Source organism: Barbus barbus (genome assembly GCF_936440315.1).
Source record: "Barbus barbus genome assembly, chromosome: 26".
Lineage (NCBI taxonomy): Eukaryota > Metazoa > Chordata > Actinopteri > Cypriniformes > Cyprinidae > Barbus > Barbus barbus.
In genome coordinates, this window is record NC_136754.1 from 17,262,051 (window position 1) to 17,280,506 (window position 18,456).

At 38.4% G+C, this 18,456-nt stretch overlaps 1 protein-coding gene across 2 annotated transcripts in view; it reads left to right on the forward strand.

Moving 5' to 3' along the window:
* LOC306846304 (TGF-beta receptor type-1-like) overlaps window positions 1-15,241 on the forward strand; it is a 57,444-nt gene extending 42,203 nt beyond the window's left edge. The window contains exon 9 of one of the 2 annotated variants that reach the window (XM_079379581.1): window positions 14,557-15,241. In XM_079379581.1, the coding sequence (XP_079235707.1) occupies window positions 14,557-14,682 (126 nt within the window). In that variant the 3' untranslated portion in view covers window positions 14,683-15,241. Of the gene's footprint in view, window positions 1-8,001; window positions 8,120-14,556 lie in introns of those variants that run through there. The other variant, XM_079379582.1, reaches the window with a different exon arrangement.
* Window positions 15,242-18,456: the final 3,215 nt, after the last annotated feature.

The window sequence follows — 18,456 nt, forward strand, 5'->3', positions numbered from 1 at the left end:
TGAAACTGCTTGACAGTGAGTGACTGGCCTTCTTTCACCCTCCTGACTTTCGTGAGGATTGACTCGATCCGAGCAGGAGACATACGTGCCTGCAACGTGGTCAAATCCCCACCACCCCCATATAAGTGGTTCTCTGTAACGGAGAAAGCACACTTTCCTTGGGGTTCAGTCTTAACCCCAACACTTTTAAGTGAGCGAGAACAACACCTCAATATTGAGCCGCCCTCCGCTCTGATAGAGCGAGAATCAACCAAAGGTCGATGTAATTGAGTATGCGGGCGCCCTGTACCTAACGCGGCGCCCACACACTCGTAAAAGTGTGGGGTGAGAGTGCTAGGCCGAAGGGAAGTACCCGATATTGGTAAGCTTTTGCCCCCAAAAGCAAACCTCAGGAACTTCCTGTGAGTGGGAAGGACGGAGACATGGAAGTATGCGTCTTTTAGATCTACGTGTCAAACCAGTCCTCGGACTTGATCTGAGATACTTACCTGTCTATCAGACCAGTCCTCGTTGGCAGACGATCTACCTTCATAAGCCCTGATCCCACTCACATCAGGGCTTCTTGGCCGAAGACCTCTTCGCCCTTTTGCTGGGAGGTCTTTGACCGCGCACCCTTCTTACCGCCCCAACCCGCTCCCGCGGGGGCAAGCTTGCCTATACGAGGAGCCAGCACGCGGCAGGGGCTGCTCTCGCCCAGCAGCCCCATGACCTAGAGAGCGGCGAGGGAGAAACCGCTGGAATGCCGCCACCTGCCTCCCAAACCAAAAAAGGCCAGACGGCAAAGTGGGGCGTCCAGAAGGAAGGCCCTGTCACGGTTTTCTATAAATCCGACAGGGTCAACCAAAGATGCCTCTCCGCCGCCACCAGGGCTGCCATAGATCGCCTTGACGGTCTCCCTGGCGGCGCGGAGAGACAAATCAGCGGTTTTGCGGAGTTCACGGATGTGCTCCGCACTAATCCCCTGCCCTCATCCAACTCCTTGAGCAGGTCAGCCTGGCATGCCACCATGATGTGCAGACATAAGCCAGCCCGACCTGCTGTCGCGTACCCTTTGCCTTCAGAGACGACACAGCGTCAGGGGACAGATAGCTCGCAAGCGTCTGTTCCACCCGTGGCATCGCTCTGTAACCGCGGTCACTCGTCCCCATTACACTACCGAAGTAATAGAATGAGCGGACGAAGAGGCGGGCCGAAATATTTTCCCTACAACCTCGACACCTCAGTGTGGAGGTCGGGGAAAAAAAGGCAGGCTCAGATGTGGAGGCGAGTCTGAAACCGCAGAGAACGCAGTATAACCCTCTCTGCAGTTCGACAAAACATACCACAGGCTCCTCATATGGGACGACAGAGTGGGTGCAACATGCTCGACGCCTCCCATGTCAACCTCCTCGGAGGAAGATGCGAAAAGCGCCGATGCTGCTGCCCGAGGGGAAGAAACCGCCACGCGTGCTTCCGGACTCGGGGAGCGGTCGCGGGATCCGGCAGGTGCGGATGGAGAAAGAGACTCGCTCGTCTCCGATCCCTCTACCAGATCCCGTTGCGAACCCCACGAACTCCGTCTCCGCTCCGCCTCAGCGGAAGCGGGTCATTGCCGCGGGGAACGCTGGTGAAAGAGCCCTCTCCGGAGAAAAGAGCCTTTCAGGAGCGAAGCACATGCAGAGGAAAACCCTCGCAGTGCGGACAGTCAGCCCCCTCGAGGGCTGCCTCCGCATGCCTCGCTCCCAAGCAAAGCACACACAGACTGTGTGTATCCTCCACACACAAATAGCGTTTGCACGGAGGAACACACAACCCGTATTGTGCCTCACTCCTCTCCCCTTTTAGTTTTTTTTTTCTTTTTTTCCACTTCGCTTTGACATGTTTACAAACAGACAGACAACGGTAAAAAGGACTCACCAGTCACAGAGCGCTTCGCTGAATGACAAAAAGCTGATGCCGGTTTCACCGCACGTGCTTTTGTACCAGCTGGTCATTACGTCACCTCGCCCGTGACGTCCCTTCCCATTTCTGGACAGATTTGATTGGTATTCAGAGCCGGTTACGCTGTAGGCGTTCCCCAAAGCGTCGTTTGACGCAGCTCGAGTTCCTGAAGAGGAACTTCTAGTTTCTTTAATGATGTTTTCGACGCTGATCTAAACACTACACTTCCATATTCTATCACTGGTCTCATTAAAGCAACATATACATCTCTCAATGCCCTTTTGCTAGCGCCCCACTCTGACCCAATTAAGCACCTCATTATATTTCAAATCTTCTTGCATTTTTCCTCTACTTTTCTTACATGTTCTGCCCAGTTTATTTTGGAGTCAAATATTACCCCTAAAAACCTAAAGTTATTTACCTGTTCAATTTGTTTTCCATACATCAAAATCCTCGCGTCCTTAGCCCTCTTCAGAGTAAAAACCATCATCTTTGTCTTCTCTGCTGAAAATTTAAAACCCCATGAATAAGACCATTCTTCAATCACTCTTACAGTTTCCTGCATTTTCTCTTGAATTAGTGTTAAACTCTTGCCATTCTTCCAAAGGGCCGCATCATCAGCAAACAGTGACTTCCCGATATCATACTTTATTTTACAAAATACATAATTTATCATGATAGAAAAAAGCAACGGACTTATCACACTACCCTGTGGAGTCCCATTTTCCACTCTAAATTTATTGGACATTGAAGTACCAATTTTAACCTGAATATACCTTTCATATAAAAAGCTTTTAATCCAATTAAAAGTTCTTCCCTTAATACCAATTTTATATAATTTAATCAATAATCCCTCTTTCCATACCATATCATAGGCTTTTCTACATCTAAAACAACTGCCATAACAGACTCCTTTTTTATTTGAGCTTTTCTAATTTCAGTTTCCAAACAAACCACAGGATCCATTGTTCCCCGTCCTTTCCGAAAACCACTCTGATAAAGCAATAAAAGACCCTTATTTTCTACATAAAAAGTCATTCTTTCTACAATCATCCTTTCCATTATTTTCCCAACATGCGACGTGAGAGCAATAGGCCTATAGTTCGCTGGATTTGTAGGGTCCTTACCTGGTTTTGCTATAGGTATAATAATAGACTCTTTCCAATTTATAGGTAATCTGCCTTCTACCCAGACCTTATTATATAATCCTAAAAGTTTAATTTGAGTTAAAAATCCTAAATGCTTTAACATACTATAGCATATCTGGTCTTTTCCTGGGGCAGTTACTTTTGACTTATCTATTGCACGATTCATTTCTCTTAATGTAAATGGGGTATCCATAGCATCCTCTGTACTTTCCTTTCTTCTTAGTGCTTCTGGATATGCATCTCTAGTCTCTTCCCTCCCCCGCTTTCCCGCCTCTGACAAATTATTTAATTAAGTTATAGACATCTTTTGTCTGTTCCTGATGATTATTGTTCAGTTTTCCATTTGTCTTGCCTAACATTCTCTCATCCCTGTAGTTTACCATCTTAACAGCCTCTGCATATGAGATCTTATTTTGTACTCTAATCTGCTGAATCTCTACCTTGCCTCTTCATCACTTCACATCCTCCATACGCCACACTGTGAATCCCTCCGCAGTTACAGCATTTCAGTTGTACTTCTCTCCTATATTTCTCATACTCATTTTCCTCACCACATCTAGCGCACCTTTTCTCTTTACAATTCATAGCTGTATGCCCAAACTTCTGGCAGTTAAAACATCTCAAAGGTTTAGGGACATACTCTCTCACATTATATGACACGTATCCTAATGTTACTTTGTTTGGAAGCATTTCATCTTCAAATTCCAGCAGCACACTTTCACTGTCTTGTCTTCTCCCATTTTTAAAATTTTGTAATCTGCTTACATTTTTCAATTTTCCTCCTTTCAAGTTTGCTTTTATTTCATCCACATTAACATCAACAGGTATCCCCCAAATCACCCCTCTATTCCGCATGTATCTCTTCTCCACACGACTCACACTTATCACTTTATGTCTTCCTATCGCTTTCATTCTACAAACCCTTTCTCTTTGTTCTTCATTTATACACATCATTTGTAAATTCCCATCTCTCAAAACTTTAGCCAAATTGACATCTCCAATCTGATTTTTCAATATTGTAGTCAACTTCACTGGACTCATGTCATGTACTCCTTTTTCTTCACTAAATCTAAGTATTACCTTGAATTCAGCATCCTCCCCCTCCATATTACCATTCCTTTCATCAGAATTGCTCATAATCTTTTTAAATTTCTTTGACCCCACTTTTACAGTCGCACTTCCCCATTTATCTACTTGTCTATTCATTTCCTGATTAAACTCCATATGATCTTCACTCTCAGTCTCATCAGATTCTCCCCATTCTGGCCCATTCACAGCACAGCTTTGCCTACCCGCCGCTGCTATCACTGCTTTTCCGTGTTTTCCCATCTCTTTCAATGTAGCTCCTTGTCTTCTCATCATTAAAGAACGAGTAATCGATGAGACTTTGTCATCACTCCTACCAACGCCGAGTGTATCTCGAGCGATTCTTTCGACTGTTTCGTCCTTTTGATCTGCGTTTGTCAAATCCAAACTCGCTGCTTCCTCGAAAAACCGAGCAGCTAAACCCCTCTGCGTCTCCTTTGCGGTGTTCACATCTCCACATTGTCTCAGAGTCTTCCTTTTATAGATCCAGCTGGTCACTAATTAGGACATCATTATGACATCATCTCCTCCAACGATGATTGGCAGGGAGCAGGACCAATGGCGTAGCACTAAAAAAGTAAAAGTAAAGACAAACAACAGAGAAACAAAAAGTCAAGAGAAAAAACAACAAACAACACCACAAAACAGCACCAGCCGTAACACCAATATTAAAAGGCTGTTTTCTGATTAGTTGCCAAGGCAACATTTTTAATTTTCAGCAAGTTTTCCATCTAATACTTATCTTGTTTCAGCTTGATTTCAGTTAATGAAAACTATTTTTATAATTCCAGTTTTAGTTAACCTGTTAACCTTCGCCTCCCATTTTGGGTCTCACAGGTGAAAATAACCTACCTAAATTAAAATGGTAACAGTTCGTGACGAAGTGTGCTACACAAACAAATTAGGTATCTTTGGAAAGAAGACACTCTAGGCTTTACTATCCATCATGCAGAGTTGATAATGCTCAAAAAGATAAAAAGTTATAGACACTGACGTGCCTTGAAAAATATTTTTCCACACTGAATGTTTTTTTATTTCATATACAAATACATGAAATAAGTCCTGGAGCAATCCAAGGTAATGGATTGAATGCCACATGTCATATGAGTTTATATTTCAAATTTGAAGAAGATACCATGAAAAATGAGATTCCTGCAATATTTTTTCTGAAACTATTTATAGTCCCCCCACCCCCCTGTTTGAGGAAAAATAACCACCAAATGGATTGCAGAATTATACAAGCTATTTCAGTCATTATACATATTCCTGCATAGTTTTTCAATTATAAAATAATAGACAGAATTTTAGACATCATATAAGTGATTTATTTGAGCACTAAAAAATAAAAAAATAATTATTTGAGTAATAAAAAAGGGAAAAAAAATAGAAAAAAAATGCTTTGTATATAGTATGTATACTGAAGTATTCTGATTGCCAGACATGAAGTGATATTGGCAGACATGGTCATACAGTCAGTAATCGCACGCTGATGTGCTTCCATTCAGATGATAATCATACAGATGGGCCATATAATCAATAATAGCTGATCAATGAATCACAATGATAGCCGTCATAGAGTCGGTAATAAACACGCTGATGTGCGTCCATACATATGATAATCATGCAGATACAGCCACATTCCCCACACACAAAAATGTAAAAGAAAAAAATAAAGTTTTTTATGGATAAAGCAGATCGCTAAGTTACGCCTCGCTCAGATGACAGCTGCGTCACAGCGTGCGTCACGCTTTCAGGAGAGTGCGCCAAATTCAAATAAACTATATTCCGCTTATCTTAGACTTTTTTTTCCGTGGACAGTCTCATTCTGTTTGTAAAACTGTATGCTACAACACCGTGTTGTTTTTTTACCACCAATACGCTGTTTTTGAGTGTAATTTACGCGAACAATAACTCTCCCGAAGAAATGAAACGTAAACAAAGGAATATTCATCCTTATTACAACGTTATTGTTTCACTGGACTAAAAGTGCTCGCTGGGATGTTGTTGTGTGGACCCTTACCTCTCTAACTAAACTGGGATTTCAGCAGTGGACGCGTTTGTGGCTCGTTATTACAATGAATCTGGTACGTACTGCTTTTTTATTCTGCATGTTTTGATGTGTACTGCTTACACAAATGTAGCAAATACATTCCTTATAAATTTTCCATCGAAAAACAGCGATCTGTCGTCGATGCATGAGGCTTAGACCTTCAGAATGATATATAGTTTGTCAAGATTAATGATATTCTTTCACGTTAAATTCATTCATAAACATTAAACTAGTGGGGAAAAAAACGCTTCAGTGCGCCGTCGCTCTGGCAAACGTTATCAGGTTAAAGGGGACATATTATACCTCTTTTTACAATATGTAATTTAAGTCTCAGGAGTCCCCAGAATGTGTCTGTGAAGTGTCAGCTCAAAATACCCCACATATCATTTATTATACCATTATACCAAAATTTCCCTTTTTGGGTAGGAGCAAAAACACGCTGTTTTTGAGTGTGTGTCTCTTTTAACACATCCCCACACCCAGGATCAGTCAATGAAATAAAGATCACAGCATTTCACATACATTTCAACATGTAGGCTTATTTTAAAATAGACTAATATGTATATGGTGTTATTTTTTATGTATAAACTATATTTATTTTTTCCTTGTACATGTTAAAGAAATAAATAAAAAAATAATAATAAAATTGTAATATTAAACTGTATAGCCACTAGATGTCTGCATATATACATACATACAGGCTGTAATATCTACATGGTGAAACAAGACACGATTTGTAATAGTTTCAAATACTTTTTACTATAGTTGTTATTAGTTTTATTTGTAAAGTCATAATTAAATAAAAGTGCTTTGATGTTGCCTTTTTGACTTTATTTACATATGTGACTTGAAGTAATCCAAAAGTAATCAGATTACATTACTTTTATATTGTGGTACTTTTACCGTATTTATATTGTGGTACTTGATTACGTTACTGAATATTTTTTAATGAAGTAATTTGTAACTGTAATGGAATACATTTTAAAAGTAACCCTCCCAATCCTGGCTGTACGGCTAATGTGGCTAAAGCTACTATTGTCTCTGACTGTATTCACAGAGACTAGAACTATGTCATTACTTATTTTTAAGAAGTTTTTTTTTTTTTTAAGGGGCGCTTATTAATTATACTGATGGTGAGCATTTTCGGGTTAAAAATAAAAATAACATAGCTCCGGTGTTAAAAGGCACATTCAAAAAGGTGATTTGCAAACATTAACAAAATACAAAGTGAGGTACTTATGTGTCCTGAATGTGAAGTTGGATCACAAACAGTTGGTATTGATCCATCTTTGAGAATCAACTTCCTGCAAGTCCTGCGTTTTAATGACCCTTGTTTGCAAAGCAGTCTCGTGATGATTTGCGCAAACATATACAAAGTTAGTTATTTTCTTGGACACATTCCCTTTATGAATAAAATCATAATCCACTGCGTATAACAGCTATTATGTTTACGTAGCTGACACATATCACTAGCTGTTTTAGCCAATGATTTAAATATGGTGGACTGTGTGTGGCTCATTCAGGGCAGGATCTATGCTAGGGCAAATCGTCACCAGTCATGGGCATGTCCCCATAGATATGTATAGGTAGACGCCCTCTTAGCAGCTGTTTCTATGGGTCGATATACGTAAGCCGTCCACCACATTGGAGGCCATATCGAGAGCAACAATAGTGCTCGCTCCTTCAAAGTGCTGATTCACGTGGATTACTTTCTGAAAGTCCATCTGTTTCAAAAGCTTATTAAACTCTGAGTTCACCTGAGTTAAAGTTCATTCATTCGTTTTTCTGTATGCACAGGTGTGTTTAATAGAAAAAGCTGTCTAGACGGTGATGTGTGATGAAAAGGATGAGAGAAGGCCACAGCAGATGCTTCATGCTCTCTGCATTAAAAACCCAACTAAATGTTCAGGATTTTCAAAAGCGACTAAATGCAATGATTTCTTTCATCTAAGGTGCTTAAAGGTGATTGTCTTTTGAAACATTTTTTGTTATGCTGGTTGAAAGTCTCTACACATCCCAATAGCAATCATTAAGTTAAGTTGTCTAAATGTATTTATATATTTTGTGGAAGGCGTAGGACCAAGAAATGTTCGTCCAATCCAAACACTCAGTCCGAGCGTTTTAAATGGGGTTTCTACCGGTTGTGGCTAGAAGGGATACAGCTCCAACCGGAAATGAACAATGAAATTAATTGTTTACCTATTAGATTGTGTTTTATTAACTTCTACACCTACCCTAACCCTACCCCTTACAGGAATTAAAAAATAGAAACTATTGTTGTACAGTGTGACAAAAATTACGCTGTATTGATGTGCGCATGCCCAGTAGCGCCATACGTATCCCTTCTAGCCTTTACTATTCCTATCTGCCTGTCAACGTATGTATTAGCATACTTCTGCGCACCCTGTTCACGCAGACAGGGTACGTCATCAGCGCAGACAAACATCAACAACCTGATCTTCCATCCTGGCAGAGCTTGACAGAGATGGACCTCACTGTAGAACACAAGATCCAGGGGGCATGGTTGGATCTAGATCCAACTCCTCCCACCTTACATATACCTAAACCTACCCGTCTCCACCCCCTGATCCCTAAACTCACCCATCCCCACCCCTAAACCTATCCATCTCCACCCCCTAGATGTGGATCCAGCAGTGAGGGGCTACTGGCTTGACACCCGCCAAATTCGGGTGGATTTCAGCTGTGGTGGGTAACGGTTACTCTCACTAGCCACTTTAGCAGGCTGAATTTTATATAGAGTAACAGAGCTCGACTTTTTACTGTGAGGTTATATTCCACACTCACCTGCTCCCGCCATATATTCACTCTTTGTTCACCCGCTGTCTGCATAGAATAAGTTTCTTCCCGACCCGACCCGACCGTTCCCCCTAAATGTAGATCTCTTTTCCAGAATATCACATTTCCGCTCCTAAAAGAAAAAGAGACAGACTAACAAATAAAAGTGTAGTCTGCACAAAATTGTATTTGTTATTTTATTCGTCTTGTCAAGAGTCTTGAATTTATTGACAGCAAAATCTTAAGACACAAAATTTTTTAACTTTTTGCTGCCAACGCAGTAGGAAAAAAAGTGTCACAGAGAAAATAAAAATGTTGTACAAAAGAAAATAAAAATGTTGTACAAAAATGTATTTATTTTTATTCGTCTAGTCAGGATACAATTTGTTTATCATTTACAACACAATAGGAAAAAAGTGTTACAGAGCAAAAAAATGTAGGTTGTACAAAATAGCCTATTAGCTCTTTTATTTGTCTTGTCAAAATACTAAATTCGTTTAACATTTTGCTGTTAACACAGTAGGAAAAGTGTCTCAGAGAAAAATAGATAAATACGACATCTGTCATTTCAATTTATAGGCTATTCAAAATATTTTTAAAAAACGAGTTGAACATTCTTCAAGGACAGCACATCCACACTTTGCTCCATCCTTATTCTGCTCTGTCACTCATCGATAACCTGCCTGTACTGTCTGAGGACCTGCAGCCTGCTCTGAGGACTGTTAAGCACATGCTGCGCGCACAGACCCCGCAAATAAAACACGTGATGCAAAAAGCACTGGTTCATGTGTGCAGCGTGTGCATAACAGTCATGAGTGCAGGCTGTACTGGTGGTCAATGAGAATAAAGCTCACATATGCTGTTCTGAAAGGATGTCGGGAACAGGATATTGTTAGACCGCCCGCTCCCGTTCAAATTACACCAGAGTTACCAACCGCTACCGCGTATTATTCGGGAATTTAATCCCACATCGCAAGAAATCTCTCCCTTGGGAACCGCGGGAATACAGACCTCTACTCGGCATTAATGCTTGTCCGGGACAAGGTGATTTTTTGAAGGAGCAAGTGAAATAAGATAATTTTACTTGTCCGACCAGACAACTAATCTGATTAAATCATCTATTGCACCGAAATTTCGGCGAGAATGGTTCTGATTGTATTACATTCCATGTAAACGGCGATTGATAATGGATAATCAGTAACTACAAGGTCACGACAGTTGAAGCTCACGCAGTCTATGTGAGAAAATCTTGTGGAGAAATCAAAACAAATGAACGCAACTGCACACAGAAGAAACATAAAAATGTACCTTAGTTTTTATATTTATAACATACAGCCTTGTTACGACCAACATGACACGACCAAGAGAGGGAAGTTCCCTAAAAACCACGATTGCAAATTTGACATTTCATACAAGAGTTAAAACAAATGGTTATATTTTTAAATTAAATATTTAAAAATATAACCTTTATATTTATATATATATATATTTATTTTTTTTATTGAAAGGATATATTGTCAACGTGGACTGTTTTTGCTCCATTTGGTTAATGAAAATAGTTCCAAACAAAGATCACAGCAGAACAGTCTTGAGCAACACACGGCAGTATTTTAATAAATGATTGGCATTTTTGAATTTTGAATCATTTGAGTCAATGATTCAGTGATCCATTCATAAGGACAGGCACTTGCTTCATTCTTGACTAAATCAGCGGTCTGAACGAATCGTTTGAAGGCATGCTTCAATGACTCATTAAGTCACTTGCTGCCACCTACTGGCGGTTTACTTTCATAGTCGCTTATCTTTGCATTTTTTTCCAACATTTCATATTTGTATATTAAAAATATATATATTTTAAAACACTGAGCTCACAACATTATTTATGCTGTTATAATTTTGCATGCAGTGTAAATGCATTCGTATATAGCTATATTTCAGCTACATTGAACTGTCGGTGTAAATGCATCTGAATGCCGCTCCGGTAACTTCTGTTTCTCCTGCAGTGGAAAGATCGATTTTGTAGATACTAATTTCATATGATTGGTAACAGCCCTATATTATCTTACTATATTAAGTGAAATTATTAAGAAATTTAAGAGTTTGATATGAAAGATTGTAACAATTTATAAGCTCAAAAGGGAATTGAATATAAATAATTACAATTAATTATGATTAATTACAATTATTTATATCGGCTGACAGTAATAACTTTTGCAGAATGAATTGCCATCAGCTGATCTGTCCGTCCAGCGAACAATCAGTGTAAGTTTGTATCAACGCTAAGAAAGATATTTCCTTGGCCACAGAAAATACTTTCCTATTAATGCATTAGAGCATGGGTCAAAATCGTAAAGTGACATTTAATATGCAAGGCAGAATCAGAAACTCATGTAATTTGTGCACACAACTTTTATTAACTAAACACTAATGCAGACTAGTCTAACTAACAAACAAACATACAATCACTCATACATGGGAAAGGGCTAATGAGAGTTGATGGATGAAACCATCAGGAAAACCAGAGAATGCAGTTATGGAGAAAGTCATTTAACCACCTGAGTAAAACCATCAGCACCATTTATAATGGGGTCTATAACTTATACTAAACCTCTGTTTTGTTAGTTAAACGTTATAGTTGCACTGCCTTTGGTCGGGTCGAGTGTCCGGAATGCAGTCTCAGATGAAAGTCTTAATGGCTTGAAAGTTTTGGACTCCTGATCACGTTCTTCCGGGTTGAAGAGTGATGAATTCCAAAGATGGTCTGAGGTAGAAATGTTCTTGCAAGTAGTGAGTGGAAAAAGAGCTAAGAAAGAGATCTGCTGAGGTCCAAGGAGCTTGGTTGAATGGAAAGACAAGGCTGCAATGCCTGGCACAAAACTTAAGTGTCCAGAAGAAGTTCTAGCTCACATGCTCTTAGGATCTAACAAAACCGCAGACTGCCGGGGCGTCTCTGAAGTGAGAGCTTTACCTGCTATAGAGGTCACACCTCTGGGGTGTCAAATACCCAATGGAGTCCTGGATTTTTGGAGGGAAAGTTTTACGATTCTTTGTCTCTGGACATGGTAATTTGCATAGGTAATTCAGCTGGGTTAATGCACAAACTTCTAAAGATTCTTAAGACACTAATATGTTGCGTAGGTATCAACATGTAATATTCACTCTCAATTAGATCATCCGAAGACGAATTGATAGACTTAACATTATACAGCTAGAGTGATATTAACTAGTGATCTATCATAAGCATGCATAAAATGGTGTACAATACACAAAAACATATACAAGAACAGTAATAATATACACAATGCCATGAAGATATGTGTTTACTTTAAAGAATGGTTTTTCTATTAATTAATTAGAGAAGATTACATTTTATGACGTAATGTGTCTTTCCTAAGAGGAAGTGTTGCTCTACCCGCATTCCATTGAGCAATAAAACAAGTCTTATCAGATGGGTTGCCATGAAACCAGGGCCCTGTTCTACCTTCTTAGGTGTTAGAAGCATTTCGGGGGGAAGGGTCCACAGACCCTCATAGTTGGCCTTTTGGTTAGGTGAGGGGGCATAAGAGATTATTTGTTAAATATAACAAATAGTTGTGTGTCTGATTGGTCCAAATGTTACAAGATGATGCATGCATTTAATATGGTTAGGGAAAAATCAAATGCCGTTTAAATAGGTCAAAAATGACCTGGAAATCAATACATTTTTGTATGCAGTATTAAGTCATATAAAACATAATTTCCCAACAACAAAATTGTGGCCAGTGAAAATGATGAGTGGCTAGTAAATTTAGAAAACCACTAACCACAGTTAAAGGTGCTGTATGTAAGTTTTTGACTCTACTAAATACTCTACAGCACCTTTAATTTCAAACCCTACATCCTGGTATTATATTACATTTACTAACTGTACTATAAAGTTTTCTCACCGGTGAATGACACATGATGTAGCCAGCACGGTTCCCAATTCCAGTCCTCGCGCCACCCTGCTATGCATATTTTGCATGTCTCGCTAATGCCGAGTTCACACTGCATGATTTTCAACATCATCAGATCATCGTTGTTTTTACACTGCACACTATCTGGGGTGGGATTCAGTTGCTGCTGTGTTCACATTGCACAATGGAGCGGCGACAGGAGGTTACACACTGCATGACTTTACAATAGGAAGAATCGCCGACAACTCTGTCTGGTCTGCAAACTACATTTCATAACCAAACGCACATGAGAAGTGATAAGGAAATCACGCAAGATCAAACTGATATTGTGGTCTATAATAAGTCCTCCCCGAACAAACAATAACAAAGACGACTTTGTAACATAGCCTACTTCTGCAGGGAAAATTTTATATACACAAATCTAAGTACTTGAAAGTGAAACCAACGTTTTGTGAATTGTATGAGCTACAAAAGCCCTCAAAGTTTTGAAGAAAAAAAATGCAATAAATCTTTTGTCCTTGAAGAATGATTTACAGGAAAAAACCCTGGCCACATTTTTTTTCATTTATTTTTTGATTGTATGTGTCTCTCTCTATCTCTCACTCTCTCTCTCTATATATATATTATATTTCTTCATGCACCTGTTCTGTATATTCTAATTTCTAATGCAAAAAGTATACTGATATTGCCATTTTGTTTGTACATGTCTAATTGCTTAATAATAATAACACAAAAAAGTCCTCCCCGAACTTTCCACTGCCCTGTATCTTGCTCTCTCATTGGTTGTAGGTCATCGCCAATGTATGTTTCAGTCAGAACTCATTTCACACAGCAGGAATGTGAATCTCCATATATTTAGAATGCTAAATATTTCACGGCTTCGGCAACGCATCGGCGATTCTCTCAGATCGCCTCTTCTTTTTGTTATTGTAAGGTGCTTTTGCCATTTTTAGTAGTTTTTCTATCATTTTTAATTCTATTTAAATTTTGGTTATTTTAGTACTTCAACTTATTTTATTTTACTTAGTTTTATTCAATTGCCAAGGCAAAATGTTTCTTCTTCTTTTAATATTTATATTAATTTCAGCTTTTTTTCAAATAACAAAAATAACTGTTAATAGTTTGAGTATTAGTTATCAGTACTAACTCATGAATATTTATCTTTAATTACATGCTGTCATATCAACAACAGTAAATGGACTGATGTAAATCTCAAAATTGTCATCGTAGTAACAATTCCCAGTTCAATTTGAATTAAAAAAAAAAAAAGACTCAGTAAAGACTTTGAACGATTCACATTGAGTCTGATTCAAACTGCCAGTCATGAGTGCAAAGAGTGTTTTGTGAGTCTTTTTGACTTGCTCAGTCAAAAGATCCAGAACCGGACATCATGATTTACACTGTGTCAGTGCATATGGACACACATAAAGATTTCCCGACTTTCACCAATGCCGAATAATTAAATGATTGGTAACAGCAATATATGGCTGGGAAAGCTCAGTAGTTTTAGCAGTCATTCTCTCTGTGCATGTATGCAAGAGATGCAAAAGAGGGTTAGGGAAAGTGTATAATTTAAATAATAATTATACCTGTGATAGCATCTCTCTCCTCCTGCCCGCAGGCCCTGCGTGTGATGGCAAAGATCATGAGGGAGTGCTGGTACGCCAACGGAGGCGCTCGCCTCACCGCGCTGCGTGTGAAAAAGTCTCTATCCCAGCTCAGTCAACAAGAAGGCATCAAGCTCTAGAGCAAAACTCTCATCATCTTTACACTGCCTATCCACTCTCTCCACTTATCTAGAGAGGACAGCGAGGGACCTACATCCGGTGTGGAGGTTTACTTCAATCAGGAAAATCGAGGGACCAGAAACGATTGGTGCTGTTTCACTGTTGTCCATGAACAGATACCTCCTCATCATGCAAGACCACCTCAGACAAACTTTACCATCCATGCTTCATCTGGTGAGTCACCAAACAACCACAGATGGCCAGATTGGTGTCATTGATGTGCTTTTCAAACTGGACTTAAGCCTTTTGGACTTGTTTCTGTATATAGCCTGTTGTCTATAGATGTACATATCTGACTTGCTTGTATGCTTGTATATTCACGTGTAGATTAACACAGAAACAAATACTGTACATAATGACGTGCTGCAGTGTTTGTCCCAGGAAGTGCCACTGCTCTGAAACAGTCCTGTTTACCATATTTGGTAAAAAAGGATCTTTATAGGTATCAAGTCACTACGTTTCTTTACAACCGACATTGGATTTACCCCAAGCACTTGTTTGCAAACAACTCATCAGTTGAAGAAAACATTAAAATTAAAAAGAATAAGATTCTGCTGATTGCTGTAGCAGCAACTGCAAAGACTCACCTGATTATGTGGACGTGGTTTCATAACGCGGCTCGCGACTTCACTGTACTCTCTTTCCAGAGACCAAGAGCGAGCCTGAAGGGACAGCCAGAAAACTGGGTTAGTCAGCAAAAGCCATTTGTACAAAGGCCAAGTTAGCTACAGCACATCTGCATTAATGTAATAAGGATGTGTGTTTTTATGCACATTTGAAAGGATGGTGATGCCGTGATGAAGATCCAATTATATTTTTCTGTAGTATTTACAGTTCATTCATGCACCTTTGAGACTTAAAAGGGTCAGTTCATCCAAAAATGTCAATTCTGTCAATAATTACTCTCACTCATGTCCTTCAAAATCCTGCATAGACAGCAAGGGTCCTACCACGATCAAGCCACCATTTTAACGATGTCCTTACTACGTTTCTGTGGCTTGATTGTGGTAATAGCCTTACCGCCAGAGAGCTCTCGGATTTAATCAAAAATAACTTAATTTGTGTTCTGAAGATAAACAAAGGTTTTACAGGTTAGGATCAACATGAGGGTGAGTAATTATTGACAGAATTTTTATTTTTGGGTGAACTATCCCTTTAAGAGAACATGGACACATGTAGCTCAGAAAGACGCTAACTATGTCTATTGTATCTATTGTATTTTTGTCTGTGCATATAGTCTGTACATGTTCCTCGGGTTGAGTTATCCAGTTTTGCTGTACGTGCTGTTTTTATGGAGCCAGATTCATTCAGATCAGTAAAATACACCATATAGATTGTGACCTCATGCATATAGTTGAGCACCAGTTTTTGAGCGCAATCTCGTGGATGTATTGTGTAACTCTGTGTGTCTGTATTTGGTCAAGCTAAGCAATAAGTGCTCCTTTAATGATTGATTTTTTTTCATAACTGGAAGGTATGAGTGCTAAAAGTCAATGAATGTGATCTCAAAACTTTTTAGACAGTCTGCAGACATTTTAAAGAAATCAGTTTTTATTTTCTACAGCCAAATATAAAACTGAAAGGCTCTTCTGGGGTGTTATTAACAGTCAAGTCAGGTGGAAATCTCTGTGTACCAAAGACATTCTTTGAGGATGAGGATGTGATGTTAACCAGGCTGCTTTAAAGGGATCGTTCACCCAGAAATGAAAATCTTCATCAGTTACTCACCATCATATCATTTCAAACTAATAAGACTTAAAGACTTAAGACAAATTTAGATATTTTTAATGAAATCTGAGAGATTTCAGTCCCTCCTTTGAAAATCCATGTAACCAAAGGTTTGACACTTTAAAAAGTTCATGATGAGATTATAAAAGAAATCCATATAAATCATAATGTTCTTCATATAAAGCGATTGTGTCTTTACAGAAGACTTGAAGTAAATTGCTTGATTCTTGAGGATTTCTTTTACAATGTCAATAAACTTTTGAAGCGTCAACGTTACAGTAAAATGGACTAAATGGAATTTTGCTTTATTAAACATATATTTGTGTCAAAGATGAGCAAAAGACATACAAGTTTGAAATTAATAATTGATGACTAATAATAATAACTGAATAATTAAATAAGAATAATTGATTTTTTCTCCCCATCACTCTGGATTTTTGTTAGAAACACAATGCCAACAATCACCAGCAGCTTTCAGAATGTTACAGTCAATGAATGAAACAAATGTCTAGATTTCTCTAGAACCTCTCCAGCTCAAATATTTTCAGTTTTCATGGGTTTATTTATTATAATGTTTTTGCTGTCATTTACTTTAAAGTGTCAGTGTACATATTTTATATGTATACACTACCAGTCAAAAGTATTTGAACAGTAAGATTTGACCTAGCCTGCATTTATTTGATCCAAAGTACAGCAAAAACAGTAAAATTGTGAAATATTTTTACTATTTAAAAAAACTGTTTCCTATTTGAATGTATTTTAAAACTGTATTTTGATCCTTCAGAAATCATTCTAATATTATGATTTGCTGCTGAAAAAAAACATTTATTATTATTATGTTGAAAACAGCTGAGTAGAGTTTTTCAGGCTAAATAAAAGTATTAATTTTTATAATCCCCACAAAATAAAATAAAATAAAATACTGACTCCAAGCTTTGGAATGGTATAGTGTATAATGGTACAAAAGCTTTCTATTCATCAACGAATCCTGGAAAAAAGTAATCAACTGTTTTAAGTATTGATAATAATAATAGTGTTTCTTGAACAGTAAATCAGCATATCAGAATGATTTCTGAAGGATCATGTGACACTGAAGACTGAAAATTCAGCTGCGCACCACAGGAATAAATTACATTTTGAAATATATTTAAATAGATAAGCAGAATAGAATAAGCTGTTTTTTAAATTGTAAAAATATTTCACAATATTGTTGCTTTTGCTGTATTTTGAATCAAATAAATGCTGGCTTGGTGAGCATAAAATAATTCTTTAAAAACATAAAAAAATCGTACTATATGACTCCACGGTCACTTTGGTGCCGTGTTAAACATTCAGTTAAAAGTGGGTCACACTGTAATTGCACCAAAATGTTCTGCAACCCACATTGGCATTAACTGCATGAATGAATGAGTTCCTGCTAAATGCAAAAATGCAGGAAATAATGTGGGATGCAGCCAGGAACACTTACACTATGTTATGCAATCTCACTGTGTTCTCCAGTGCATGATGCAATACAAGTGCCTCGATTTTATAAAGATTTCTGCAAAGTCACAAATTATTGGTATTTCCAGTCGTCGAAAACCAGAACGGATCTGTATTTGTAACTTATTTTCTGCATTTTAAAGTCATACCTTTGTTCTTCTAAATTTATGGTTTATGTGCAAACAAATCTTGCTGTTCAGATTCAGTTTACTTTATATATTTGTCATTCCAGAAGCCTTTTTTACATTGAGTGCCTACTCTGTGGTTGGTGTACATGTAGTGCTTCTTACATGAGCGGAAACATCACTTTAAAAAAACACTACAGTGCAAAACACAAAAATAATTCATGTCAAAGCATACCTCCTTTGGACAAATATGATCATTTACCTCAGTGTACATAAAGGTTTGTTCATTTAGATGTGACATTTGATTTGTACAAAGTGCTTGCATTGAGAAATGTTTGTCTTATTTGTTTCATTGAAGAAATTGCAGATGATAGTATTTTAGTGCTCTGCCCTATGTTT